The sequence below is a fragment of the Ictalurus furcatus genome, chromosome 5, assembly GCF_023375685.1.
Source record: "Ictalurus furcatus strain D&B chromosome 5, Billie_1.0, whole genome shotgun sequence".
NCBI lineage: Eukaryota > Metazoa > Chordata > Actinopteri > Siluriformes > Ictaluridae > Ictalurus > Ictalurus furcatus.
The window spans coordinates 20,144,135-20,169,597 of record NC_071259.1 but is presented as its reverse complement, the minus strand read 5'-3'; the positions used below and the strand labels follow the sequence as shown (position 1 = coordinate 20,169,597).

The following is a 25,463-nucleotide window of genomic DNA, read 5'->3' as shown; positions in this document are numbered from 1 at the left end:
TGTGTAGGACCGTTCAGCAAGTCAGTGCACTGTGTGTGTACATGTGTGAGACTGCCAGAGGGGGGTGGGGGGTCGGAGCCGGCCGCTTGCCCAATCATCTCCACCAGTATCCTAGCAACAGAGCTGTTTGGAGCAGGACAGGGAGAACGAGAGAGAGAGAGAAATGTAGAAAAAAGAATAGGAGGTATAGAGAGAGCAGGATAGGGGATAGAAGGGATGAATAATATGGCACATCTGGAGAAAGCACGGTTTAAAAGGAAAGTGGTGGGAAGAGGGATGAGTAGAGACGACAGCATGAGAGAGAGAGAGAGGGAGAGAGAGAGAGATGGGAAGAAGGAAGACGCGAGAGAGCTTTAGCATGAAAATGCTGATTGCTGCTGCTGACATTTCATGGGGCTTCTTTAAAATGATGTGACAGTGACGAAACCACACACTCACTGGCCCACTAAAGCAGCTGCTTATCCTCTGAGACACAGATACACACATGCACACTCACACATGTACCATGTGCCACAATACTACAGTTTAATGATCAAACATTCATACACACATGTAGTTATATGACACAGAAATAATAACCTTTGAGTCTAACCACAGTGTGTAGATCATTTCTAGTGATACTGCCTGTTCAGCTAGCCCGTATGTCTGCTTGTGCTCATGGCAAGATTACTAGAAAACTCCAAGATATGCCCTGGGATACATGCTGCAGCCATGGGTTATTTACCATGCTAGAGAAAGCGACAGCGCCCGTAATGTTCAAGGCACTGACAAATAATGCTCTGCTTGGAAAGAAGGAGGTAATATTTGTGTAGGAGGATAAAATTGTGTTTTCTTTGAAAATTGTGAATTCTTTTGATATGCATTGTTTAGCATTTGAAACATCTTCTGCATTTTGAAATACTGGCCCTAATGGTACATATAAGCATGCGATATAATATTAGGCCATGTTAAACTGTTAGAAAATCTTGTACCAAAATTAGCACATCACTTAGTCAGTATGTGTTTGTCAAGCGGGCATTTAAGTTCAAGATCAGGTTAGTATTGGTTGTGGCAGGCATGAACCCGAGGTGTCAACTTCCCCGGCCTAGTTTCATCACCCACACTCTCATAGCGTCTCACTCTCATAGTGATAGCGCCCTCAGATTGAGGAAACAGGTGTGTGTGTATGTATGTTTGTATGTGTGTGTGTGTGTGTGTGTGTGTGTGTGTTTAGACAACCGGAATGGAGGAATTAAGTTGAGATGGGGATGTTTGTAGGACAGAGGGAGTCAGAGCTTAGGGCTGAAACACACACACACACACACACACACACTATTTGCTTGTAGCTAAAGCTATGGTTTTCTTCTCAAAGGAACAGAAGTCTGCATCACATCATGTCCTAGAGGGGTTATTTCTGAAACAGTTTCTTGTAGCCGAGAGAGAGAGAGCACATGCGAGAGAGAGAGAGAGAGAGAGAGCGCATTTGAGAGAGAGAGTGAGCGGAAGAGAGAGGGAGGGAGGGAGGGAGCGAAACAACGAGCGCACAAGAGAGTGAAAGAGAGCAAATGAGCACTAAACCAGGACGGGACCCCATAAACCCACGCAATATGTACATCACATTTTGTCCTGCTGTGCTGAACACTGTGTTAAAGCCAATGGCAATCACATATATTTTCACTGATAGGAACATAATAACGGTGCTAATTATTATTCGGAGTAAAAGCACATGCACGGGAGAATGACTAGAGAAGGCCGGATTAAAGCGAACCCACTCTGCACACTGGTTTTAGTTGCCATAGGAACGTTCATTACCTGGCACTTGGGAGAGAGGAGCAAGAGAGAGAAAGAGAGGGAAGAGGTACTGGGACAGACAAAGAGAGAGATGGATAGAGAGGAATGAGCAAAGAGGGGAAGAAAATATCTGGTAGAGAGGCATGAAGAAGGAGGAGAGCGAGAAAGAACAAAGGTGGGATGAGGGAAGGATGGATGGAAGGAAGGAAGAAAGAAAGAAAGAAAGAAAGAAGGAAAGAAAGAAAGAAACTGCTCTTCATGCATCCTCTTACACCGGATAATCACACAGACACACACACAAACACACACACACACACACACACCTGCTGCAAGTCTCTCAAAAAAAAGGAATGCAACACACAGGCGCACAGGCATCCTTCCTCTAAGTAAGCATCTATCATTCTCGAATCCAGCATTGAAATAATATATGTCTGAGAAACTGTACACTGAGTTGAAAGGACAACACACAAATGACTTAAAAGCATAACATAGACACATGTGGGCCTAAATGTCAATTATTTGAGACCTCAAAGTAAATACACAGCCGTGAATTAGACTTCAAAAGGATTTGGGACAAAAATTCGATCCGAGGAAACAAAGGACTAAAACAAAGAAAGCACGACCATGAGGGGGAAAAAATACGCAGAAGTGCAAGCAGGTGACAATGTAGCCCGTGTGGGACGGAGGTGCCAGGCACTTGTTGTAGCAATCAGAGTTTCATCAGGCATCACATGACCCGCTGCCCCACACACCTGCCTGAAAGAGTGCCAGCAGTTGCCATAGCAACTAATTCAGGTATTTAAAGGGGGTCTGTGGCAGGAGGTAGGGCAGTGGGTGAGTGTGCCACACAATGGTGTTATTTTTAAAATGCAATAGGCAATACATTCAAAACCACACTCCTCTCACTCTCGTTCTTTTTCTCCGTCTGAGTGGATTGCATAGTTCAGCAACCCCTCTTCTCGAGACCTTTGTGTTAGAGAGGCAAGTTTGACTCAGGGATATGTTCAGGGAATTCATCACTGACTCAGTGTTGCAGTCTGTAGTCATTTTTATTCTTAGATACATAAAACACCTCTAATTATGTCACTGGTTCAGTATCTCAGGGTTAGCATCTCAGAGTTAGGGTCTATTGTGATTAAGGCCATAAAGAAATGCATTTCTGCATAGAGATTAATATTTGCGAATTAAAAGTTCTAGCAAAACATTCCACCTTATATTGTCCTGTTTATCAAAATCTACTGGTCCCAGTGAGAAATCCCAAAGTCATGATGATATATAAACCTCTTTGGATGTTTCTGGTTGTATCTTAGAAATAACCGCATTTATTTGGCATATAATAAAGGTACAATATTTACGTAGATAGATGTAAAATAGAGTTCTCCTGCAGTCTAGCACTTAACATATAACCTTCTATTTAAATGACCTGCGGATTGTGCAAGGAAATATGTTAGCTTGCAGTATATTTTCATTCTGGATAGCAGGTCTTAGCAGCATCAATATTCATCCTTATGGAGATCCTAATGTCCCCATTTGTCTTCTGTCTTCATCTTTGGCCTGCAGTGCTCTGACGGCGGACAGACACAGGACAGTTCTCTGAAGCGTGTTGCAGTGGTGGAGGATTTCTTCGATATCATCTATGCCATGCACGTGGAGATGGGCGCAGACCCAGGAAGAGCACCCAAACACGCCGGCCAGAAAAAGACCTACAAAGCGGTAAAGCAGAGTTCCACAGTTTCTAACACTAACTCACACTGAAGTACACAGGAAACACAAAGTAAGATAGGGGCCGAAAGCATAAACTTGGTCTGTTGTCATTTATTTGGGCGTATAGGTTATAAAAGTAAAAAGTTATTAAAGGAATATTCTATTAATCTTTAATACTGTTAATACTGAAAGAAAGTTAGTAATCTTAAGGCAAATTTTAGTTTGTGTTTGTTGATTTAGACACCCAGTTATAGTTTCAGTATGACTTTCAAATGAGAAAGAAATACACATTATTGACTAAATAATTCTCCCAATTTCATGATTATAGAGAGATGTGCAATTATGTTAATCTCCCTTAACCAATTCTCGCACCATTCTCATTTTAGCTGACAGTATTTTTTTCAATCTTGGATAATATGGCTGTGTGTGTGTGTGATATAATTACAGTGCTGTGAAAAAGTATTTGCCCTGATTTCCTCTGCTTTTGTGTATATCTCATACTAAATTGTTTCAGAAATGAAAACAAAATCTAAGATAAAACAAAGGCAACCTGAGTAAACAGCAAGATTGAAAAGTTCCAGAAATGATGAGGAAGAAGGTGTTTGAAATATTATTTCAAAGGCTCTGGGACTCAAAAAACCACAGTGAGAGCCATTATCTCCAGGTGGAAAATACCCAGCACAGTACTGAACCTTCCCAGAAGTGGCCGACCTTCCAATATTCCTCCAAGAGCACAACAACTACTCATCCAGCAAGTCACAAAAGAACCAAGGACAACAACAAAGGACCTACAGGCCTCTCATGCATCAATAAAGGTCACTGTTCATGTGACTCCACTATCAGAAAGACACTGGGCAAAAATGGCATCCATGGAAGAGTGGCGAGGTGAAAACCACTGCTAACTCAGAACAACATTAAGGCTCGTCTGAATTTTGCCAAAACACACCTTGATGATCCTCAAACCTTTTGGGAGAATTTTCTGTGGATTGATGAGTCGAAAGTGGAACTGTTTGGAAGACCAGGACAACCCCAATTCCAAAAAAGTTGGGACGCTGTGTAAAATGTAAATAAATGTAAATAATAACAGAATACAATGATTTGCAAATCTCATAAACCCCTATGTTATTCACAATAGAACATAGAAAACATATCAAATGTTTAAACTGAGGAAATGTACAATTTTAAGAAAAAATAAGGTAATTTTGAATTTGATGGCCGTAGCAAGTCTGAAAAAAGTTGGGACAGGGGCAACAAAAGGCTGGAAAAGTAAGTGTTACTAAAAAGAAACAGCAGGAGGAACATTTTCAAACTAATTAGGTTAATTGGCAACAGGTGAGTAACATGATTTTACTGATGACCTTACATATTTCCCAAATGCACACGCATCACCATCATAGAATGTGTGCCTTTAATCTCAATTTCTAACTATTGATATCCTTCCTAAAGATCTAAATGCTAATTTAAGCTCCTGCCATCCATGCCCTAAATGTAGCTTCTTTTAAAGCCACATATTTTGAGATAGAAGTCCTTCATCATTTAGAAAATATTCATGTCCTTGCATATTTTTATAAATTGTAAACCTATATGTTGCCTGATAATTTATATATTTACAACCCAACCTTTTTGTTCTTGTCACAGATTTTATATATATATATATATATATATATATATATATATATATATATATATATATATGAATATAATATACTGTATTTAAACAAGTCACATAGTCAAGTTAAGTTACAGATGCTTAAAAGTGTTGTTCCTCCTGGAAGATGGTGTAATGCACAACACATTAAGAAGCATAGAACAAAATATAGAGTGTCACACCAAAAATGTGTGACAAATGCGGCACAATACAGTAAATAAGTTGATCAACCCGATTAATAACACAAAAACGCAGTACAAACCGCACAGAGCAGAAGTATGTTGAGGATTAATTGGCATAACCGTGCGTTCACTGAGCAAAACTATGCAATTTATTTCAAATTGTAAACCATATGTAGCACACAACATCTGGATTACTGTTCGGAAGATGACACTGTAAAGTGTGTGTGTGTGTGTGTAACTGCTCAGTATGCTGTCTGCAACATATATACAGATATGTAAGTAATATATTTAGTCATCTTGTATCTGCTGATTGAGGATTAGTTTTCCGTTGCTACTACGGTCATATGGAGAAATGCCAAAAAAAGATACCGTGAAAATGTTCAGTAGTCTCTGAGCTATGATCCCGCAACGTGTGAAAGCAGGTGTCAGGTTTCCGCCCCCATCAAGCTCTTTGCTAATCACCTAATTAAAACTATTAGCCACCTGATAGGCTTATTTTTGACATTTGGCACACCAAGTCCCACAGAGACCAGCTCAACTGTCCATCACTAACACTATGCTATCTCCTTGTCCTTAACGTTTGTTGATTGGCTGTGACTTTTAAAATGAGGTGTGAATGGGAGAGATGCTCTGTGATAGGTGTGATTTGTTGTGGTCGGACAGACTTTGATTGGCTGTAATCAGCCATGACTGATGCTGATAGGTTGTTTACCACAACTCCACCTCTGGCCAGAGATACTAAAGGAAAAGACTAGCTGTTTTAGAAAGACTTGCTTTAATGTAATTATGTTTGGGAGTTTAAATGCTTTGTTGAGACTGTGTATGTCTAAACACTTTGCATGTATGAGTTTAAAATTATTTATTATAATCTGCAATATTTGCTGAAATTAGATATGATTTGGGCTAAATCTAAAGATGCAGTGCAGACAAACAGGAATCAGCACTTCTGCTATGAGACAGTACAAATTCAAGACTTGTCCCTTTGACCCGCTGTCTTGTCTGTGAACTCTGCCCTCTTGTGGTGATATTATGTTGCTGTGGTAATTTATCTTGTTTTAAACTACCAGCGTACAGGTTTGGATGTAAGGCTGTCCGTGGAAGGACTAGATTTGTGCAGAACTGATATGCTTGTTCTGTGTTTGAGGGATCATATCAATATGTATTACAAAATTCTGAGAAAAGACAAATGAAAATGTGTCTCAAAACCAAGGTGAGGAATGTACTGAGAGAGAGAGAGACAGAGAGAGTCAGAGATGTGTGTGTGTGTGTATGTGTGTGTGTGGGACTTGGGGTTCATCTCCTTTCCTCATCCTCTCGCCTGGAGAGAACTGCTGTCAGGTCTTATAGCATGGCAGTCCCTGTGAGTCCAGCACAGCCACACTGTGAAGGGAGGGCTGTCTTGGGCCGTGGCATTCTGGGAAGTGCATGTGTTTGTTCCCTGGGTGGCCTTTTCCTTTTGCGCAGCCTGAGGCAGGAACAGGGGAACCAAGCATCCCTGATGAGCCTCCTGCTTCTGCTCTCTTTCTCTCCCCCTTCTCTAGCTCCATGTTTTCATGAAGGTCGCACACAAAACAGCTGCAGCAGGAGAGGGCCAGAGAGGGGATATGTAAAAAAAGGCCAGGCCTAGGATAGCATAGGATAACCGGTTCTGCTGTGACATGGGATGCAATTGTTCAGACAGTCAAATAAATCAAATATTAAAATCAAATATTGCAGCTGTCTTTTCCCTTCAGCTTATATCAACACCATTCCCCATAAAGATGCCTCTAATCCCCTCCATCCTCTCATCTTGTCTCCTTAACCCCCATTTCTCTTTCCTTCTGTGGTTGCCAGATTGCAGAGACATACGCTTTCCTTCCCCGCGAGGCTGTGACCCGCTTCCTGATGAGCTGTGGGGAATGCCAGAAGAGGATGCACATCAACCCCAGCACTGCGGAGTTCAAAGGTCAGACTCTTCATTCTCACCCCTGAGCAAACAAAAGTTTTTGATTATTAAAACAAGAAGATAAAGATTCACTCATTCAGATTTAGGTTTAGTCTTCCTTCCTGGTATAATTCGTGGGCAATTGTGTTTTTCGTAATGTGCTTTATTAGGCTATGATTAACCCCTTAAACTCATCAGAGAGTCCAGACTCTTATCACACTAGTTCATGATTAAGGAGTTAAATCAGTAGTTAAATAAAGGAGGTAATAATTCTATCCCATATAGAGCATACAATTTACAAGAATACAATTTGGGTGCAGTAAAAACTGGTGCATGGATACCAATTTGTAATGACTAAATATTATGAATTATATGTATTTATAATTAGAAAATATACAAAACTGAAACAGTACAAATTTAGCCAGTGCTCAGCACTATAAAAACACAAGTTCTTGAGAAGAGATCTCTGTTCTAAAATCTTCTAAAACCGTATTTTCTTTTACGTGAACTAAATCATAGTTAATGAACTATGAATACATCTTATCCTGTTACAGTAGACTGTGATATTTTTTTGTGATGGACTTAGTTTTGTTTTCAGATTACATGTATGATGTATATTGTCATATTACCATGCAGTACATATAGTATATTTTAGTCCCTTTACCACAGAGAAATGACACCTGTCTGCTGTTAGTCATTAGGAAGTGACTAATACACTTTCTGTGAGGTTTTATTTCTAAATGCTCTAATGCTGCAATTGAAGTGAAATTTCTGACTTGTCTCCTTTTGAGTGTAGCCCAGATGAAGCAAACATTGGATGGGGATGTTTAAATGAAATAGTGGCAAACCGGTCCCCTCACATACTTTCCACATTTCAGACGGTAGACAGATTTGTGTTATGTCTGTTTGACAGCGTAAGCAGACGCTCTAGAGTCAACAGACTTGTATGAAACAAAGACAACTCAGTGGTTATTGTGTTTGAACAAAGACCCAAGATATTTTCAGGAATTTCGGTACTGCTGATTCTCAACATTGCCCTCCAGTGGACAGGCTGGGGACTGTTTAGAAAACAGCTTCTCATGGAGCACTCACCTGGTCCACCTGTGGATTTTTGCTAAAAGGATGTATCTTATACTGTGTATTGGAATAGACTCAATAATGTGTATATAATGTTATTTGTAGAAACCTTTCTTCCCTCATAATATACTGCTTTAATATATAATGTTGATATACTCGGGACTATAATGGCCTCTTTAATGATGTCTCCTGCTTATCACTCAGCTACCCAATTTGTGAGTGAATTATTATTTTTCTTTAAGCAAATCACGAATTCTAAAAGACTAAAGCTGATTTCACCCCCCACAGAAAATGACCGACCCACCTCATTGGTCCCAGACCTCATCGACTACAACATGCCTCTTACTGCCACCTACCTGAAACAGATGAAACTGCAGTGCATGAATACCAATGAGCAGGTAAGCACACAGGGGTTGTGCAGTTCACTTACATGAGAGAGGAACACACAGTTTCATTGCAGTAAAAAAAGAAAAAAATATATATTTTCACTTCTTTAAAAAAAAAGCCATATTCTAAAACAACTTGAAAAAGTGTATGTGGTCACACCTGGCTAAAAACCATTTCTTTAATTTGTACATTGCGCAGTAGACTCAAAGGGGAAAGTACAAAAAGTTATACAAAAATACTTATGATTAATTAACTAATTGTTTAGACTTTGGTACCATATGACAGCCACACACTATAGGCTTCTTGTGCAATTATACACTATGTATAGTATAGAAACAGTGTCTGTATTCACAACCCCCAATTCCAAAAAAGTTGGGACACTGTGTAAAATGTAAATAAAAACAGAATGCAATGATTTGCAAATCTTATAAACCCGTCTGTTATTCACAATAGAAGATAGAAAACATCAAATGTTTACACTGAGTAACCATTTTAAGAAAAGAATAAGGTAATTATGAATTTCATGGCTGCAACAGGTCTCAAAAAAGTTGGGACGGGGCAACAAAAGGCTGGAAAAGTAAGTGTTACTTAAAAGAAACAGCTGGAGGTTAATTGGCAACAGGTCAGTAACATGATTGGGTATAAAAAGAGTATCTTGGAGAGGCAGAGTCTTTCAGAAGTAAAGATGGGCAGAGGTTCACCAATCTGCGAAAAACTGCATCTACAATTTGTGGAACAATTTCAGAATAATGTTCCTCAATGTAGAATTGCGAAGACTATGAATATCTCATCATCTACAGTACATAATATCATCAAAAGATTCGAAGAATCTGGAGAAATCTCTGTGAGGTAGGAACAAGGATGAAAATCAATATTGCATGCACGTATCTTCAGGCCTTCAGGCGGCACTGCATTAAAAACAGGCATGATTCTGTAATGGAAATCACTGCATGGGCTCAGAAACACCTCATTGTCATTGTCTGTGAACACAGTTCACCGTGCCATCCACAAATGCTGATTAAAGCTCTATCATGCAAAGAAGAAGCCACATGTGAAAATGTTCCAGAAATGCCGCCATCTTCTCTGGGCCAAAGCTTTTAAAGTGGAAAACTGAGTGGAAAACTGTTCTGTGGTCAGGAGAATCGAAATTTGAAATTCTTTTTGGTTAACCGTGGATGCCGCATCCTCTAAATTAAAGAGGACTAAAGAGGAGAGGGACCGTCCGGCTTTTTATCAGCGCCCAGTTCAAAAGCCTGCATCTGCAGCTTTCACATCTGGAAAGGCACCATCAATGCTGAAAGGTATATACAGGTTTTAGAGCAACATATGCGTTCATCCAGATTCCATCCCATCTTTACTTCTAAGAGTTTTTGAGCAATTGCCTCTCTAAAATACTCTTTTTATACCCAATCATGTTACTGACCCATTTCCAATTAACCTAATTAGTTGCAAAATGTTCCTCCAGCTGTTTCATTTTAGTAACACTTACTTTTCCAGCCTTTTGTTGTCCCCGTCCCAACTTTTTCTGAGACGTGTTGTGGCCATCAAATTCAAAATTACCTTATTTTTTTCTTAAAATGGTACATTTCCTGAGTTTAAACGTTTGATATCTTTTCTATGTTCTATTGTGAATAACATATGGGTTGATAAGATTTGCAAATCATTGCATTGTTTTTATTTACATTTTACACTGTGTCCCAACTTTTTTGGAATTAGGGTTGTAAATCTTATCAGTCCTTATTTGTTCAAATATCCTTTCTCTTTTTCTAAACAACTTTCTGTTGATTTATTACATTTATTGTCCCTAAAAGGAGCGTTCAGTTTGCTGGCATAAAAAAAATTATATTGGCTGAAATCCCAATACTAATCCAACACTGATATACTCTACTAACTGGGACAACTCTGGAATGATGATGTCTTGCTTAAGGCTAGTTGTATGCTTATGTTCGATGCAAGAAAATTACATGTCAGCCAAATTACGTGCATTTATGTCATAAAATACTATGTGTCCGTGGATTGGAAAATAGGTTAAATGAAATCTAGTTCTGAATTAACAATTTGGTGTTACTTCAGCTTTATCTGTATATTGGATATTTGTGACACAACAGTGCAGCAATGCAGAAATTGTAATATTATTTAGAAAAAATAGAAATTATATGCTTGGTGTTTAGTTCTGCCATCTTTAAACAAATACTTTCTTGCATATAATATTTGTGTACTAAAGTGTATTATAAAAAAAAATTAAAAATAAACATTTTTATTACTTTTGCATGGGGAGATATTATAGAGGTATCCAATGGTGTGAAAAGATTGGGTATTTGCTGGCCAGTGCTGGCCAAATGCCAGTTCACTACCTGTATATTCACTACTTATATTTCACTACCTGTTCATACCATAGCCTATGAGATTTACCTGAGGCATCGTTATTGTGAGAAAAACCTTACTTCATTTAAAATGTATTATTATTATTATTATTATTATTATTATTATTATACATGGAATAATGATTTACATACATAATACACATATTACATAAGGCCAAAACAAGTCATATAGATGTCGGCTACAAAATTCTGCTGAAGGTAAAAACCATACAGTTCAGTACATTTTACCACAGGAGCACTGTGTACAACAACTGCTGCTGGGTCATAATTTGCAGGACGTGGTTGTCAAGGTAAACGTCTATAGCTTTGGTTGCCTCAGCAACAGTATATACCTGTGTGCCTGGAATAGCAGTTCATGGGTTACTAATATACCTCTGTGTGTAGTTTATACACAAAAAAGCAGTGTTTTACAGTTTGTGACAACTGGTTACTATAGAGCTCGTCCTAGACACATACTTCATAAACAGTTATAAAGTATGATTTGGAGTTAGGCCAGAATGCATTGTATACCATAAATTTGAAAGTGTATGGCAAAATTATTATTATTATTATTTGATTATTTGTTGTTGCTGTTTAAGTTGTTTGGTTGCATCCTGTGTAATCTGTCTGCTTATAAAATTCTATTACAGCATTTTAACACCAGAGAGCAGTGTTCACCTATTCTGAGAGCACATATCGTATAAAAAAGAATATATTTTTAATCAGCACAAAATTTCAACAAGTTCTAAGTATGTTTTATGATTAATACGCATCAGACAATGTGAACAAAAGTACTCCATATAACATACATTGTTTTCTGAGTCATGAGAGTCTATTGTAACGATTACATTATGTATTTTAAAACTCTCTCACACACACACACAAATCATTCCACTGCCTTCTCTGTGTAAAAGAGATTACTCTGATGAGTCTAGACAATCATTCCTCATACCTACATAGGTACAGTAGTTGGACGATGATTCATAGTAGCCCATTCATAATATGATTAAGGATGAATATCTGTTTAATAAACTGGGACATTATAGTGTTACTTTAGAGAAGTGGAAGTTAACCCTACTGCCTAAGCGGTGCTAAATTTGGCTCAGCGTGCAATTAAACAAGAACACCGGAGTGGATGCGCAGGAAGGTGGGAAGGCTCCCGGCTGTCAATCATTCTAGATCAGGCTGCTCTGTGACTGTGACTGGGCGTGGCTTAACAGTGAGTGATGACCCCGCCCCCTCGCTGTGAGTCCGCACGAGCGTGATTCTCACAGGCAGGATGGCACAGCATTCACCGGCACTGTGAGGGAAAACACACGAAGACAAACGGGTAAATAACCCTCTAATAGGGGAATTCAAGCGAAAATATTGGAGGTGTTAAAGAAAGGTAGGAGATAAACGGATTTATACACTTCATTAATCATGAAGAAGTACATAGTTAGGCCATTGCCTGTAGCGCAGCACATGCTAACCTTTCTGACAGACTTCAAGTTACGCCGTTATGCCTTTGACCCTCAGATAGCTGAGTGAGCGTTACAGTACTGACCCATTTACCCGAGTATATACTAGGCATTTTATTACATTTCCGAGAGCTTTTAGTGTAATAGCTTATAGTTTGGATAACTGTTTACATTTTTAAATCACATGGCAGGACCGTTTCCAGCCTGTACTCTTAACGAACCTCTCTTAAACGAACATCACCTTAAAGTGAGGACTTAATATTGGAATTTAAATTTTTTATGTCTTATGTCTCTCTCTCTCTCTCTCTCTCCCTATATATATATATATATATATATATATATATATAATGTGTGTGTGTGTAAAATTAAGTATGTACAGTATTCTGTCTTCTCTGCTGCAGTGGGTTAAAAGGTTCTTCTAAAAGCGAAAGGTTGCAACTTTCATTCTTCAGCTGGGGACTTGGATGAGAAATGATCTTTATATATATATATATATATATATATATATATATATATATATATATATATATATATATATATATTCAAAACAGCTTAATGTGATATTGTATCTTTTTCAACACAGAGAGAGAGAGAGAGAGAAAATGATATTATTCCTGCCTTCCCATCACTGCAGATATCGGTATGCCTGCACTGCTGTTAAGCACCAGGAGAGCATGTTGTGCACTACTCTGGGATACTGATACATGCTGGGTGCAATATCAAAATCAATAGATCCTGTGAGTGCATGTATACGAGTAAAGAAATAACATGTGCAGGACAACATATATTTCACATACTAAGGATGCACAAACCCCCAACCTCCCCCGCCTTCTTATTTTTGTAACAGTACCTACATCAAAACTCAATGTTGGTCCAATATTACCTTTCTCCCAGTCACACCGCCGACTTTCTGCAAGCTTCTGTTGCCAAGTTATGTGAAACCGCAGAGGTGTGATGGCACCGTGCATCAGCATCCCGTGTTCACATGCCAGATCTGTGATTTTTTCAGTTAACATCATATGCTTTCACAGCATTAAATGTTTTGTTTTAATCCAATACAGCATTGTTTTTTTTTTTTTGCTCTGAAGAATTATTGATCCAAATGTAAATATAAAATATTATTACCTATAATATAGTTAGATAGATAGATATATTCACATATTCACAAAATTCACATAATATAATACATGTTTGTAAACAGCTTATTGTAATATTCTGCAACAATATCCCATGAAAAACATTTTTATAATAATTCATCTAAGAATCAAGTATGTGATATTAGGGCTGGACGATATATCGATATACTATCGATATCATGATAAATGATTACGCGGTACAGTTTTCTGAGATATCGTTGGTATGGTGATGTATTTTTTTTGGTGTTTTTAATAATTACAGATTAAATGGTACTGAACGGATGTGGTTGATTTGATGTAAATGAAAAAAACAACAAATTAATCTTCTTTGCCTTTGTAGGCATTAAAAAAGTTTAATCAAACTTAGTTTAACTGGTGATTTTTAACTGTTTTACAGACAATTTGTTAGCTAAATTATATATTGTGATACGCATTGTGTATTGTAGAAATATCCTCAATTATAGTGATATAATGTTTTTGTCATATCACCAAGCACTGTGTGATAAGCAGTGGTAGTTTGGTGGTTAAGGTGTAATGGTCTGCGCTTCAGAAGGTTGTGAGGTCAAATCCCAGCACTGCCAAGTTGCCACTTGAGCAAGGCCCTTACCCCTCAGATGCATAAATGAGATAAATGCAAGTTGCTCTGGATAAGAGCGTCTGCTAAATGCCCTAAATGAAAATATGCATTAATCTCATTATGTATTTTATTTTTTTTAACCTCAAAGCATGATTTCTTTGATGCAAATTTTATTAAGTGTGTACTGTGTACTCACAGTGAATTACTTGTACTGAGTTCAGAATATTTCGTAGACAGTCGTCGTTCAGCATGTGTTAGTGGTTCCTAAAGTCTTTATTAACCTAGTGAAAAGTAGAATGAAGTATGAGGACCAAGTCACGGTAGCAGTGGCTTAAAATCCTTTGTTTAATCCTTTTACCAGCATGCTGGAATGACTAGACTCCCTCTCTTACTCCCTTGATCCTTGTCTGTGTCTCTCCTTATCCCCCATCCTGTGAGGCCAGAAGCAGCTGGACAGCAGCCCTCAGCACTAAATCCTCTCTCAACTCATTAGAACATTTACCAGAAGCTCCCTTCTTCCTCTCTAAATCTGTTTGTGGCGCTATCCCTTCACCCCCTTGTTCAGCGTCTTGATGGCTGTTTCTGTTTCTCTATTCTGTGACAACACTTTTAATTCAATTTAAATCAGTTTCATTCAGTGAGCTTCATTGGTACGAACGTTAATAAAGTTACAGTGTTACCACTGGAGAAATATACATCTTTTTGAAAAGTAAGAAATGACATATAGGCTAAGCTGTAAATTTTGTTTCTGCATCTCATGTGTGATTGGATGAGGTGTATGGTATGCCATGATCATCGATCATGTTAGTGTGAGTTTTGTGTGGAGTGTGGAGTTCATCCATTTCTTGTCTCTTTTCACTTGTAACTTTATTTTACATTCTTCCTAAAGCACGAAGCACGTCCTGCCTCTAAACTTCACATGGAGCGCTACGTCTGACTATGACGTGGCTGTATGAACAGGCTAGCTTTTATGTGATGTTTGAGTGTGTAAACGTGTAAGAGGGCACAGGAAGGTAATAGTGAACGTGCTTGTGTTTGAAGCACTTCTATGTAACAGTGATTAGCAAAGCTCTGTCTCAAAGCTTTAACATCACAACCCAAGTTTGCAGTATGCAACATCCGTCAGTCAAGTCTTAAACATAAAATGAAATGCAGAGACAGTTTGTAGCTTATGTGTCAAGCTGCACATTTCAAAAAGACACGAGAGAGAGTGAACGTAACACTTGCTTCCTTGAAGTCCATAACTGTGAGTCTGAATGTTATGAATTCAGTGTTTTCAGACCTAATAGAATGGCTGTAGATAAAGTGATGTCTCGCTGTTGAGGTATCACCTAGCCAATGACAAATCATTTCATGTACTGTAGACATGACTGAAATCGTTGAGCTGTCAATTATGTTTGAGAAATCACCATGTGGCAACTTTTACTTGAGCTGAGAGTTTTCAGGACTCGTCTCCTAGCAATGGGGAGCCGTGTCAGTCAGCTTTTTTCTTAAGTGCTTTGTCGCATTACATTAGAAGCTTTCGTGAGGTATCTCACTAAAGGGGGTGTGTGTTGTGATAATAGGCACAAATGCCAATAAGTGTGCATCCATACGTCTATCGTTGTATTTTTTCTCCCGAACATGCCTCTATATTCAATGCACACTCATACACCCTTCGCTTTCTACAGCTCCACTTCACGTCCGCCTGTTACTATGGGAATTGATAAATTGAGACAGAGGGGCAGATATGGTAAAGTGTAGGTACAAGACTCATTCATATTCATACTGAAGATGAAATTGGTATAACCATTATCTATCATCTCTAGGCGTTGTTTGATGGGAACAGCAGAGGATGGAGTACTGACGGAAAAGGTTGAGGGGGTGGTTGGGGGGTATGCGTAGAGAGACTGCCAGTGGTCTTTTGGGTGAGGGTGTTGGTGGGGGGTTGGGATGTTGGATTAGATGTTCACTACACGTTAAAACAAGCTGATATGTTGGTGTATATAGTGTGTGCTTGTAGTAGACATGTGAATGAGTAAGAGCGGGACATGGGGAATGTGTGTGTGTGTCTGTGTTTGTGTGTGTGTGTTAGGGGATGGCGGGAATGTTATGGAGGATTGCACATGCATGTGTTGTTAAGTCGGTGGCTTGGGAATACTAGCAGCAGTGGCTATTATGTGTATACACACACTAAAGCACATATCAGATATATATTGTGTAGAGGTTAATGTGCTTTCTTTGGAAGGCTGTTCTTTGAGGAGGGTTTTTCATATTCACACTGAATAAGTTGATTTTAAGGTTTTTGAACCATATGGGTAAAGGAAGGTTTCCGGCCAAGAGTGAAGTACAAATGCTAATATTAGCATTGCCAGATGGCGGAGCTTGTCTGAAGCTCCGGAAGTATCTCTGAACCAAAATCTCTAACCATTCTGACCAAAAATCATTTGGTCATTTGATCTCCATCAAGATATAAAAATGTACCCCCACATACACATGGTAAAATCAAGTCAAGGTGACTTTGTAAGTTTTTTATACTGTAAATAAGTTTGTTATTTTTTGTTTTTGTTCCAGAGCTCCCCCCCCCCCAGCCCCTTCTTGCCTTGGCATTCGTCCCCATCCACTCATCTCCATGTCATGATAACATAAGCATCTTTGGGGGAAAGTTAAAAATAGCACTTCTCAGAAACGCTCATTATTTGACACACAGCCATTCGTTTCACTTTTCTTCCTTTCATTTCCAGAATGTGAAGCAAGGAAGGTATGTACTGTTGGACGAGTGGCACAGCCATTTGTATGGATTGGTTCAGATTTTATTTATTTTTTTATTATTTATTATTTATAGTCATAATTGTCATATTTAGTCTAGATCAGTGGGAAAAGTGCCCCAGTGTTTTTATTTCACTTTGTATACCTCTGCAGTTGCTATAAAGGTAGCATTGAATTACAAATTATTGAAGGCAAGCTTGTATAAATTAGACCAATATTAGGTCTGTTGCTTTAAAGTAGCTTTTGCACATGAGGTTTTCATTGAAGAGAAATTCCATGAATTAATTTTTGGGGATGTTTTTTAAGCAGTCATTTTCTTCCTTTGTCTTTTCCTCATACACCTTTTCCTCTTCCTCTCTTTTGCCTTCCACCTGCCCGCCTCATCTATTCCCTCTGCGCTTTTCTCCATCTGTTCCACCCTGTTAGGATGAGAGTTCGGTGAGCAGTGAAGACCTGGATATGGCTGAGCCTGCATGGGGCTCTACTGAGCGCGCTCCGGCAGCAGCGCCCAGCGGCACTCCTGAGCCACGACCAGAGAGGAAAGCCACGCCCCCACAACCCAGCATCAAAGAGGAGGAAGGTTAGACAGTGCTCTCCATCAATCCTCTCATTTCCTCTTTCTGTCCCGTAAGGTTTCACTGCCAACTCTGGTCTGCCTCAGCACAACAGAGCATGCCATTATAGACTTCAATTTAAAAACACAAACACAAAATGGCTTTGCCTGTGTTCTCATACAACCCCAGTTCCAAAAAAGTTGGGACACTGTGTAAAATGTAAATAGAAACAATACAATGATTTGCAAATCTCATAAACCCATATGTTATTCACAATAGAAGATAGAAAACATATCAAATGTTTAAACTCGGGAAATGTACCATTTTAAGGAAAAAATAAGGAAATTTTTAATTTGATGGCCACAACACATCTCAAAAAAGTTGGGACGGGGCAACAAAAGGTTAGAAAGATAAATGTTACTAAAAAGAAACCGCTAGAGGTTAATTGGCAACAGGTCAGCAACCCGATTTGGTATAAAAAGACTATCTTAGAAAGGCAGAGTCTCTTAGAAGTAAAGATGGGTTGGAATCTTTTTTGGAATTGGGGTTGTACTCTGACAACGACAATAAAGTTGAACTGAACCTAACTTTAATCATTTGTCCGGGCTACTAAGATTTTTTTTTCTTGAATGAACTCTGTTAGCAAAGTAACTAGTTACCTTATGCACAGGATGATGAATGGTCATGGAGGAAAAATCATTTTAAACTACTAGTGACATGTTTTGATATGTTTTATTTAATAAATAAAAAAATAGAAACATTCACATGCAACTTATCTGTAGCACCTTCTATATCAATATCAACTTTCTGTCATAAGCATACTTTGCATGTCAGTGTATTAAACATTCACTCAAATACTCACATTCTGCACCAAGCTCACCTCTACCACTACTGCATGCTACTTGAATAACATGAATATGTAATAAACAGTTTTCTTTCTGATGCACAGATATTTTTGAGCATGTGAAACTTTAAAATGAAGAGAGGTAATAAAATATTTTCATTCACAACCAACGACACTTGCCACACATCATTTATCAAAAACCAATAGAAAATTTGACTCAATTGAAACATGTTAAGAATGGCTTAATTAAAATGGTACAGAAATGGTTCAAATATGTCTACCTCTTAATACTATTTGTTTAAAATATATATATATTTTTTTGTAAAATGTTTAAGTTTTTTTAAGTGTTAATATTTGCAATCTCTTAACAGATAATGCCACCTATGTTTCATGCATTATTATTGCAACTGTGTTCAATAATACAACATTTTGTATTTATATTAATATGGTATGATATAATCTTGATTAAAAAATATAACGATAAAATTGCGTTAGTCTGGACTCAGACTTTTGGACCTTACTCCATGAGTTAAGATTGTTAAAAGTCAGGTAAGTGCCTTGTGAAGATAATTTTTGATGGCTAGTCCATTACAACCTATTTTCAGTGCATTGCTCTAACACTTGTCCATTATACACTGAATGGGTGCTTTTTAAATGGATGCCAGAGTTATCTAGAACCATTAAGAGAAGATTGAAGGCTTTCAGAAGCTTCTTGCTATACCACTTAGGCTAGTTTGGACTTGCTGTTTAAAATTATAACGCAGTCTGCTTCAGGCTCACTGATGATTTAAATGAATGCAATCTAATTGGCATGTATACACTGATTTATTTGGGTGACCATGATATTTTATTTTTACATAATTGCACCTTCATTTATTTATTGCACGTAAGCTCTTGGTGCTCAAAACAATTTCCAATTTTCCACTGCCTACAGAAATCTCAATTTCCACAAGTATATTTGTTCCGTTTGCCTTTTTTTTTTTTTTCTTTCAAAAATACACTACACATACAGGATTCAATCCCCCTATTTCATTTTGTGTGTATGTGTCTCTGTCTCTTGTGGCTCCATTCTGTTCTGTGCTTGGACTGATTGCAGCAGAGTCGAGGGTTTTCTAAAATGGCCGCTTGGGGAGGGGCTGGTGGGTCACTCAGAGACAGGTCGGGGAGAGGAAGAGCAGCTTGCACTTCTGAGTTTGTGGGTTAATACTGTGCAACCAGGGATGGGGAAAGAGGAGGAAGAGCAGAGCATAGGGCTCAGGCTGTCTTGCCCTTGACATAGAGCTGTGGAGGTTCCGAGGGGAATTATCTTAAAGAGAGATGAGTGTTAGGAAGAATGGTCAAGGGTCAGCACCAGGTCAGCAGGTTACCCTCATCTACTGTAACTGCATGGAACGGCCTATTTCCTCTTGGTTTCAGGAAGCTGTCTTAAAGGTCACTAATCCCTGCCCACATACCCACATAGCAATACTACAGCAAGCATTGCACTAATCATCTGCTACTTTATTCTTTTGTAATGTTTTTTCCCCTTTAAACCCCCATTTATTTGTAAATCATTAGTCTGCTTAGGGTGCTTAAGACTTTTGCACAGTAATGTATATACAGTATATCTGTATATATTGTATATTCAGATGCACAAGTTGTTTTAAAAAACGCATACCAGATTTTTGAAAGATGCATACCAAATTCCACATTTTCATTCGCCTTTTAGTAATATTTCTCGTATTTCTCTAACATCCTATGCTCCTTACCACTTCTCCTACACATACTTTTAAGTGTGTGTTTGTATGTGCTCTAAATTAACAATACAACAAGGTCAGTGGATGGAGAAGATGTGAATGATGTATTAAATGCTTCAGACCACAGAATAAAATTCTGTTCACATATTAACACAGACATTTTGAGGTGCACTCATTCACAATATATGGACAAAGCGATAGTAGTCTGTGAGACATTGCCTACTGATTCAATACTGATTCAGGTTTGTATTAAAACTGTCTTTTCATGGAGCACTGTGAATTGAACTGGACAAGGTTATGCTGATAATGTTCTGGATTCATGTAGCGAGTAGAGTTTTATTTAAGATCATGTTCTCAAGAATTTCCTTTGGAGGAGTAAAAGAGTTTGTGGAGAACAAATATACAGTGGATTATGAATTGATAGCTGTAAATCAACAGTCCTCCAGTCCTGACCATCATGGTGAAGCCATTTATAAGATTTACTGGGATTTAGTTCAGTGTTGAGGTTTAATATTGGCCTTGACAATTTGTTTTTACCTTCTAGAAAATAACAGACAATGTTTTAGCTAAATTGTATGATTTTTGCACATGTTCATTTGACCCAAAATATTTTTAAAGAGATATGTGGCTGTAGGCAAAAATTGCTCTGTTTAAACTTATTTAACCAGAGATATTGTTTTTCAGACTTGTTAATATGGGGGACGAGGTAGGCAGTGCTTTGAATGAATACAAGCCACTATAAGACTATATCATCAATTTTTGTGGTTATAACTGTGAGACAGATGTATACAAATTTTAGACAGATGAAGATCCTGATCATCACTTCTTCCCTTTGGTCAACCCTTAAATATTTTACTACAGAGCATTGCCCATTTAAAAAAGAAGAGAAAGCTGGAACCTTTGAACCATTCTTTTTTCTAAGAGTGTATTCATGCATTAGTGGATAGTCAACACGCAAAGTGGTGAAACACTTAATTTACAGAAAGATGTACTACATTATAGGATACATACACACAGTGGCAGTTATTTATGGGAACTTAGGAAGATCTGCACAGTTAAGGACTATTGGACTATTATTTTTTTTCCACAAGTCTAAACATAGACACATGATTTGGTTGTCAAAAAAAATCAGTGAAGAAATACAGATATATATATATATATATATATATATATATATATATAAAATCTCCAATATATAGAACATCCGATGTATTATGTGTAAGAATCAGGGGGAAGCCTTGGACTGGATGTTGTTTTGACACATACTGATCGAACAAATGCCTCAAACATATTATGCCCGAAAAACTAAATATAAGTATAAACCACATAATATAAGTATAAACCACAGAATTATAGAATATAAATGACAGTTTATTGTTAATCGTGGGCAGCTTTGGATATGTTCAGATTTACTGCATGTGGACTGTAGACACCGTTGTACTGCTCCATTTCAGCCACTGTAGTGAATATGGCTATTTAGATGAGGTGGCACTGAATCAGTGAACTGAAATAAGTTTTTATGTGATTTCTGTGCTTGACTCCTTTCATTAATGTGTATGATTGTATGGTTCACCCCAGTGTTTTTCACACTATATTTTTCAGTAGAATCTAATGCATAGAATACATTTTTTTTCTCTGTGAAATAAAGACAAAAATACATACTTTTCAAATGGAAGTCACATAATTAGATGGGGGTTACAAGAAAATTATAAAAAAATTACCAGTGTCCATCTTCTAACTAAATGTAACAAAGTATGTATCTATACCAGACAAAGAAAGATGGTCTTAGAAAGTGTCTGTGTGTGATTGCTGTATTATTTTGGGTACCATAGTCTCCGGAGGGTGTGTGTGTGTGTAAAGAGAAAGGCACTGATGGTTTTGTCTCCTGGGGGAGTTCCTGTTGGGTGGGGGAGAGAATGTTGGCCACCTTTCTGAAAGCGGGGGGGGGGGGGGGGGGGGCATATAGCCAGGGGGTTTTTTTGGAAAGGGGAAGCTTTTAGTGCACAACCTGCTATACTTTTTAAAAATCTGAAATGCTATATTGTTTAAGTTAAAGGTTAAAACAGTTAATGGTTAGTGTGCATTATCTTTTTGATAAGTGCTCTTCCTCCATTGCCTTTTCTTTTGATACAGGGAGATACATGGGTGCTTTTGCTCTCCTTGTCCTTCCCCATCCACTTTTCTGTGCATCAACTTGGTCTTCCCCCATCCGCTGTTCTTTTTGTTTCTGTAAGCCTTGTTCTAATACACCTCTCTGATGAAGGCTCCAGATCCTCTCCAGCCCCACCCCCCTCTCTTCCGGTAATCTAACCCTGAACTGACTCTCCCTCTGTACATATACATGCACTGACCTAAACACATTGACAAAATAGAACATTGACCACTACCCACACTCATACAAGCACAGATACACATATGCGTACACTCATGCTCTCATACAACATGCTTAGACATGTTGGACTAATGAATGGACATGTTCTGCTTCATATCAATCAAGAACATCCTAAAGGAATTGAATTAATTGGAATTTTGATCATTCTAACATGGTTAGAGGAGTACACTTTTATGTTGTTTGTTATTTGTTGGCCAAAGTTTTCCATTATTATATTAGTAAGGTTGGCTAGTTGGTAACAGTGGATATGTGAGGGGGGAAAAAAACATTACTAAAATTTCTTCCATTTTTCTCCTTCCCTTCTTCCTTTCGCTTACGCTATCCTCTCACAGATGAATCCTCCTCTGAGAGTGCCAGCACTAATGGGCTCCCTTCCCTCGCACCTCCCACCAGTGCTGCTGCGGTGACTGGAGGCATTTCTGTGACAGATGGCGTGATTCCATTTGAAGAGGTGAATAGCAATGGAACCACAGCACCATTGGACTTCAGTACCACCTCATCCTCCTCATCCTCAGAGGAAGGCCAACAGCCCCTCAACCTGAGTGATAGATTGTTGCCAGGGGTTACTCCCACACTTGCACCATACCCTGCTGACCCAAGCAGGAAATACATAATCAAAACAGAGTACGGCAACAAGGTGAGGGAGAAAACGTTTCTCTTAACTTACAGAATATTCATCATATAGGCTATGCATTGTTTCTAAATGCCACATTACCTGCTGTGGTGCACTGTGCGGTTTCAAGAGTGTGCTGCATATTGTCCACTATGTTTTCAGTAGACATAGAAGTAACAACTACATTACAGGAGTTCGAAATACACATACTCCTGAAATATTGCTCTGAGGAAATGAGGATTGACTCCAGTTTGTGTTTTCTGTATATGAAGATAAACGAATTTATTTGGTTTTTTTCTGATATGTGTGTGAATCCAGTCTCCTCAGTACAGCTCAGGAAGCTATGACTCGGTAAAGACTGAAGTGAGCATGTGTGCCGAACACTTAAATACAACACGCACTCAGGTCATGGATGACGACGATGATGATCATGATGATCATGACGACAGCGACAAGATTAATGACACAGAAGGTCTAGACCCCGAGAGACTCAAAGCTTTCAACGTGAGACATGTTTTTTTCTCACATCTTTTCTTGATTACATATATTTTTGCAGTTTCTCCATTTATGCATCACTGTTGGATTTCCTGTATTTGACCCTTTATGCTTTTACATCTTTCAATCAGTAACACAGTCCCTTTTTTTCCTTTCATTCTTCCCACTGCGAAATGTTTGTGCAATTTTTTTTAAAGATGGTTAAGAAGCTGGGTTCCAATTTTCTTTTCATTTTTACTCAATTTCATCCACTTTCCTGCTTGATTTTCCATCTGCAATTTCTTTCTGTCTCTCATTTGTCTCTCAATTACTCAAATTTACTGCCATTTACCCTCTCACTCCCAGATGTTTGTACGGTTATTTGTGGATGAGAATCTGGACAGGATGGTGCCCATCTCCAAGCAGCCAAAAGAGAAGATCCAGGCCATCATTGAGTCCTGCAGCCGCCAGTTTCCAGAGTTCCAGGAGCGAGCTCGTAAACGCATTCGCACCTACCTCAAATCCTGCAGACGCATGAAGAAAGGAGGCTTTGAGGTATAGAATTTTTTTTTTTTTTTTTTTTTTTAACAGATATTTGTACAGCATTAAAAATATAAACACACTTGTATTTTAAGCTCATGTAGGATTTATAAAGGATTCATAATGTTGAGGTTTCTATTTCACTGACTAGTATCTGATATCAGGCTGGTAGATGCTGCTTTGTGTTGTAACCATCAATTTTTGGCCAAATTCAAAATGAATCCTTGATGAGAACGCTCCTGTCAGGTTACTCTTAACCCGCTTTTTGTGAGGTTTAAAGGATGTTGTGCACAGGCATAGAAATTCTGAGAAATACTGAGGTTTTCAGATCTATTCATGATGTATTGGACCAAACATGAACATGTCTAAAGAGCTCAGTTACTATCTACTCACTGTGAATGTAAAGTTAAAGAACACCTCTACACTTTTTTTTCTGTGTTGTATGGATTGCCCTGGAAATGCAGCATTGCAGTGTGTATCATCCTTGGTGTGTTGACTGTCCTTTTACTTTTTACCAACTTCTGCTCAGACACGGCCCACCCCACCACACCTCACCTCCGCCATGGCTGAAAACATCCTGGCAGCTGCCTGTGAGAGCGAGACACGCAATGCTGCCAAGAGAATGCGCCTTGACATCTACCAGAACCATGTGAGTGGACGTGTATTTGTGTGAGAGAGACAGAGAGATGGAGACACATAGGTGGGAAAAGAAATGACACGGAATTTTGCAAGACTCACTTAAAAAATAGAAGCAAGCTGGCAGGAATAAAGAATGATAATTTTCTTTCCCCTGTAACTCCTGACTGAACACCCACATTACAGCTAATACAGCACATGGATAACTAAATTGTAACAACAAAAAAGTATTAAATAAACATTTAATTCCAGAGTACCTTACACTTTTAAACTTAAGCAGATAAAGAATGCTTTGAGGAAAAAATGCTTCAAGATTTGAACTGTATTCCTGTAGATTTGAACTCTATACAATTTGTAGAAAATAAACTGTATTTACACAATGTACAAAGTGTTTAATGGTTCTCTTTTCCGCTGCTGCCCTCTGTAGGATGAGTCAATTACTGCAGAAAAACCCAACTCCAGAGACCCAGCCGCTGTGGCCCACTCAGGCTTCTCATTGGCTGCTTCAGCCTACTCCCAGGACCAGCTGTACACCAATGGGGGGCTCAATTACAGTTTCCGTGGTTACGGAGCTCTAGGCAACAGCCTGCAAAGCAGTGCGACAGCACAGAGCAATGGTTAGTGGCTAAGTGCTTTAGAGGCAAAGTATTTTCAGCTAAAAGACATAAACCTCATCTCTCCTTTTGTATTTTTTTTCT

The 25,463-nt window shown here is 38.5% G+C and overlaps 1 protein-coding gene across 1 annotated transcript in view; it reads left to right on the top strand.

The window, feature by feature from the left end:
- The window catches only part of nol4la (nucleolar protein 4-like a), a 46,174-nt gene that overhangs the window by 16,152 nt on the left and 4,559 nt on the right, over positions 1-25,463 (top strand). Inside the window, exons 2-10 of the mRNA XM_053625090.1 lie at positions 3,331-3,483; positions 7,138-7,249; positions 8,594-8,703; positions 17,403-17,556; positions 22,835-23,139; positions 23,434-23,619; positions 23,956-24,144; positions 24,659-24,778; positions 25,193-25,382. Of these exons, the coding sequence (XP_053481065.1) occupies positions 3,331-3,483; positions 7,138-7,249; positions 8,594-8,703; positions 17,403-17,556; positions 22,835-23,139; positions 23,434-23,619; positions 23,956-24,144; positions 24,659-24,778; positions 25,193-25,382 (1,519 nt within the window). The remainder of the gene's footprint in view (positions 1-3,330; positions 3,484-7,137; positions 7,250-8,593; positions 8,704-17,402; positions 17,557-22,834; positions 23,140-23,433; positions 23,620-23,955; positions 24,145-24,658; positions 24,779-25,192; positions 25,383-25,463) is intronic.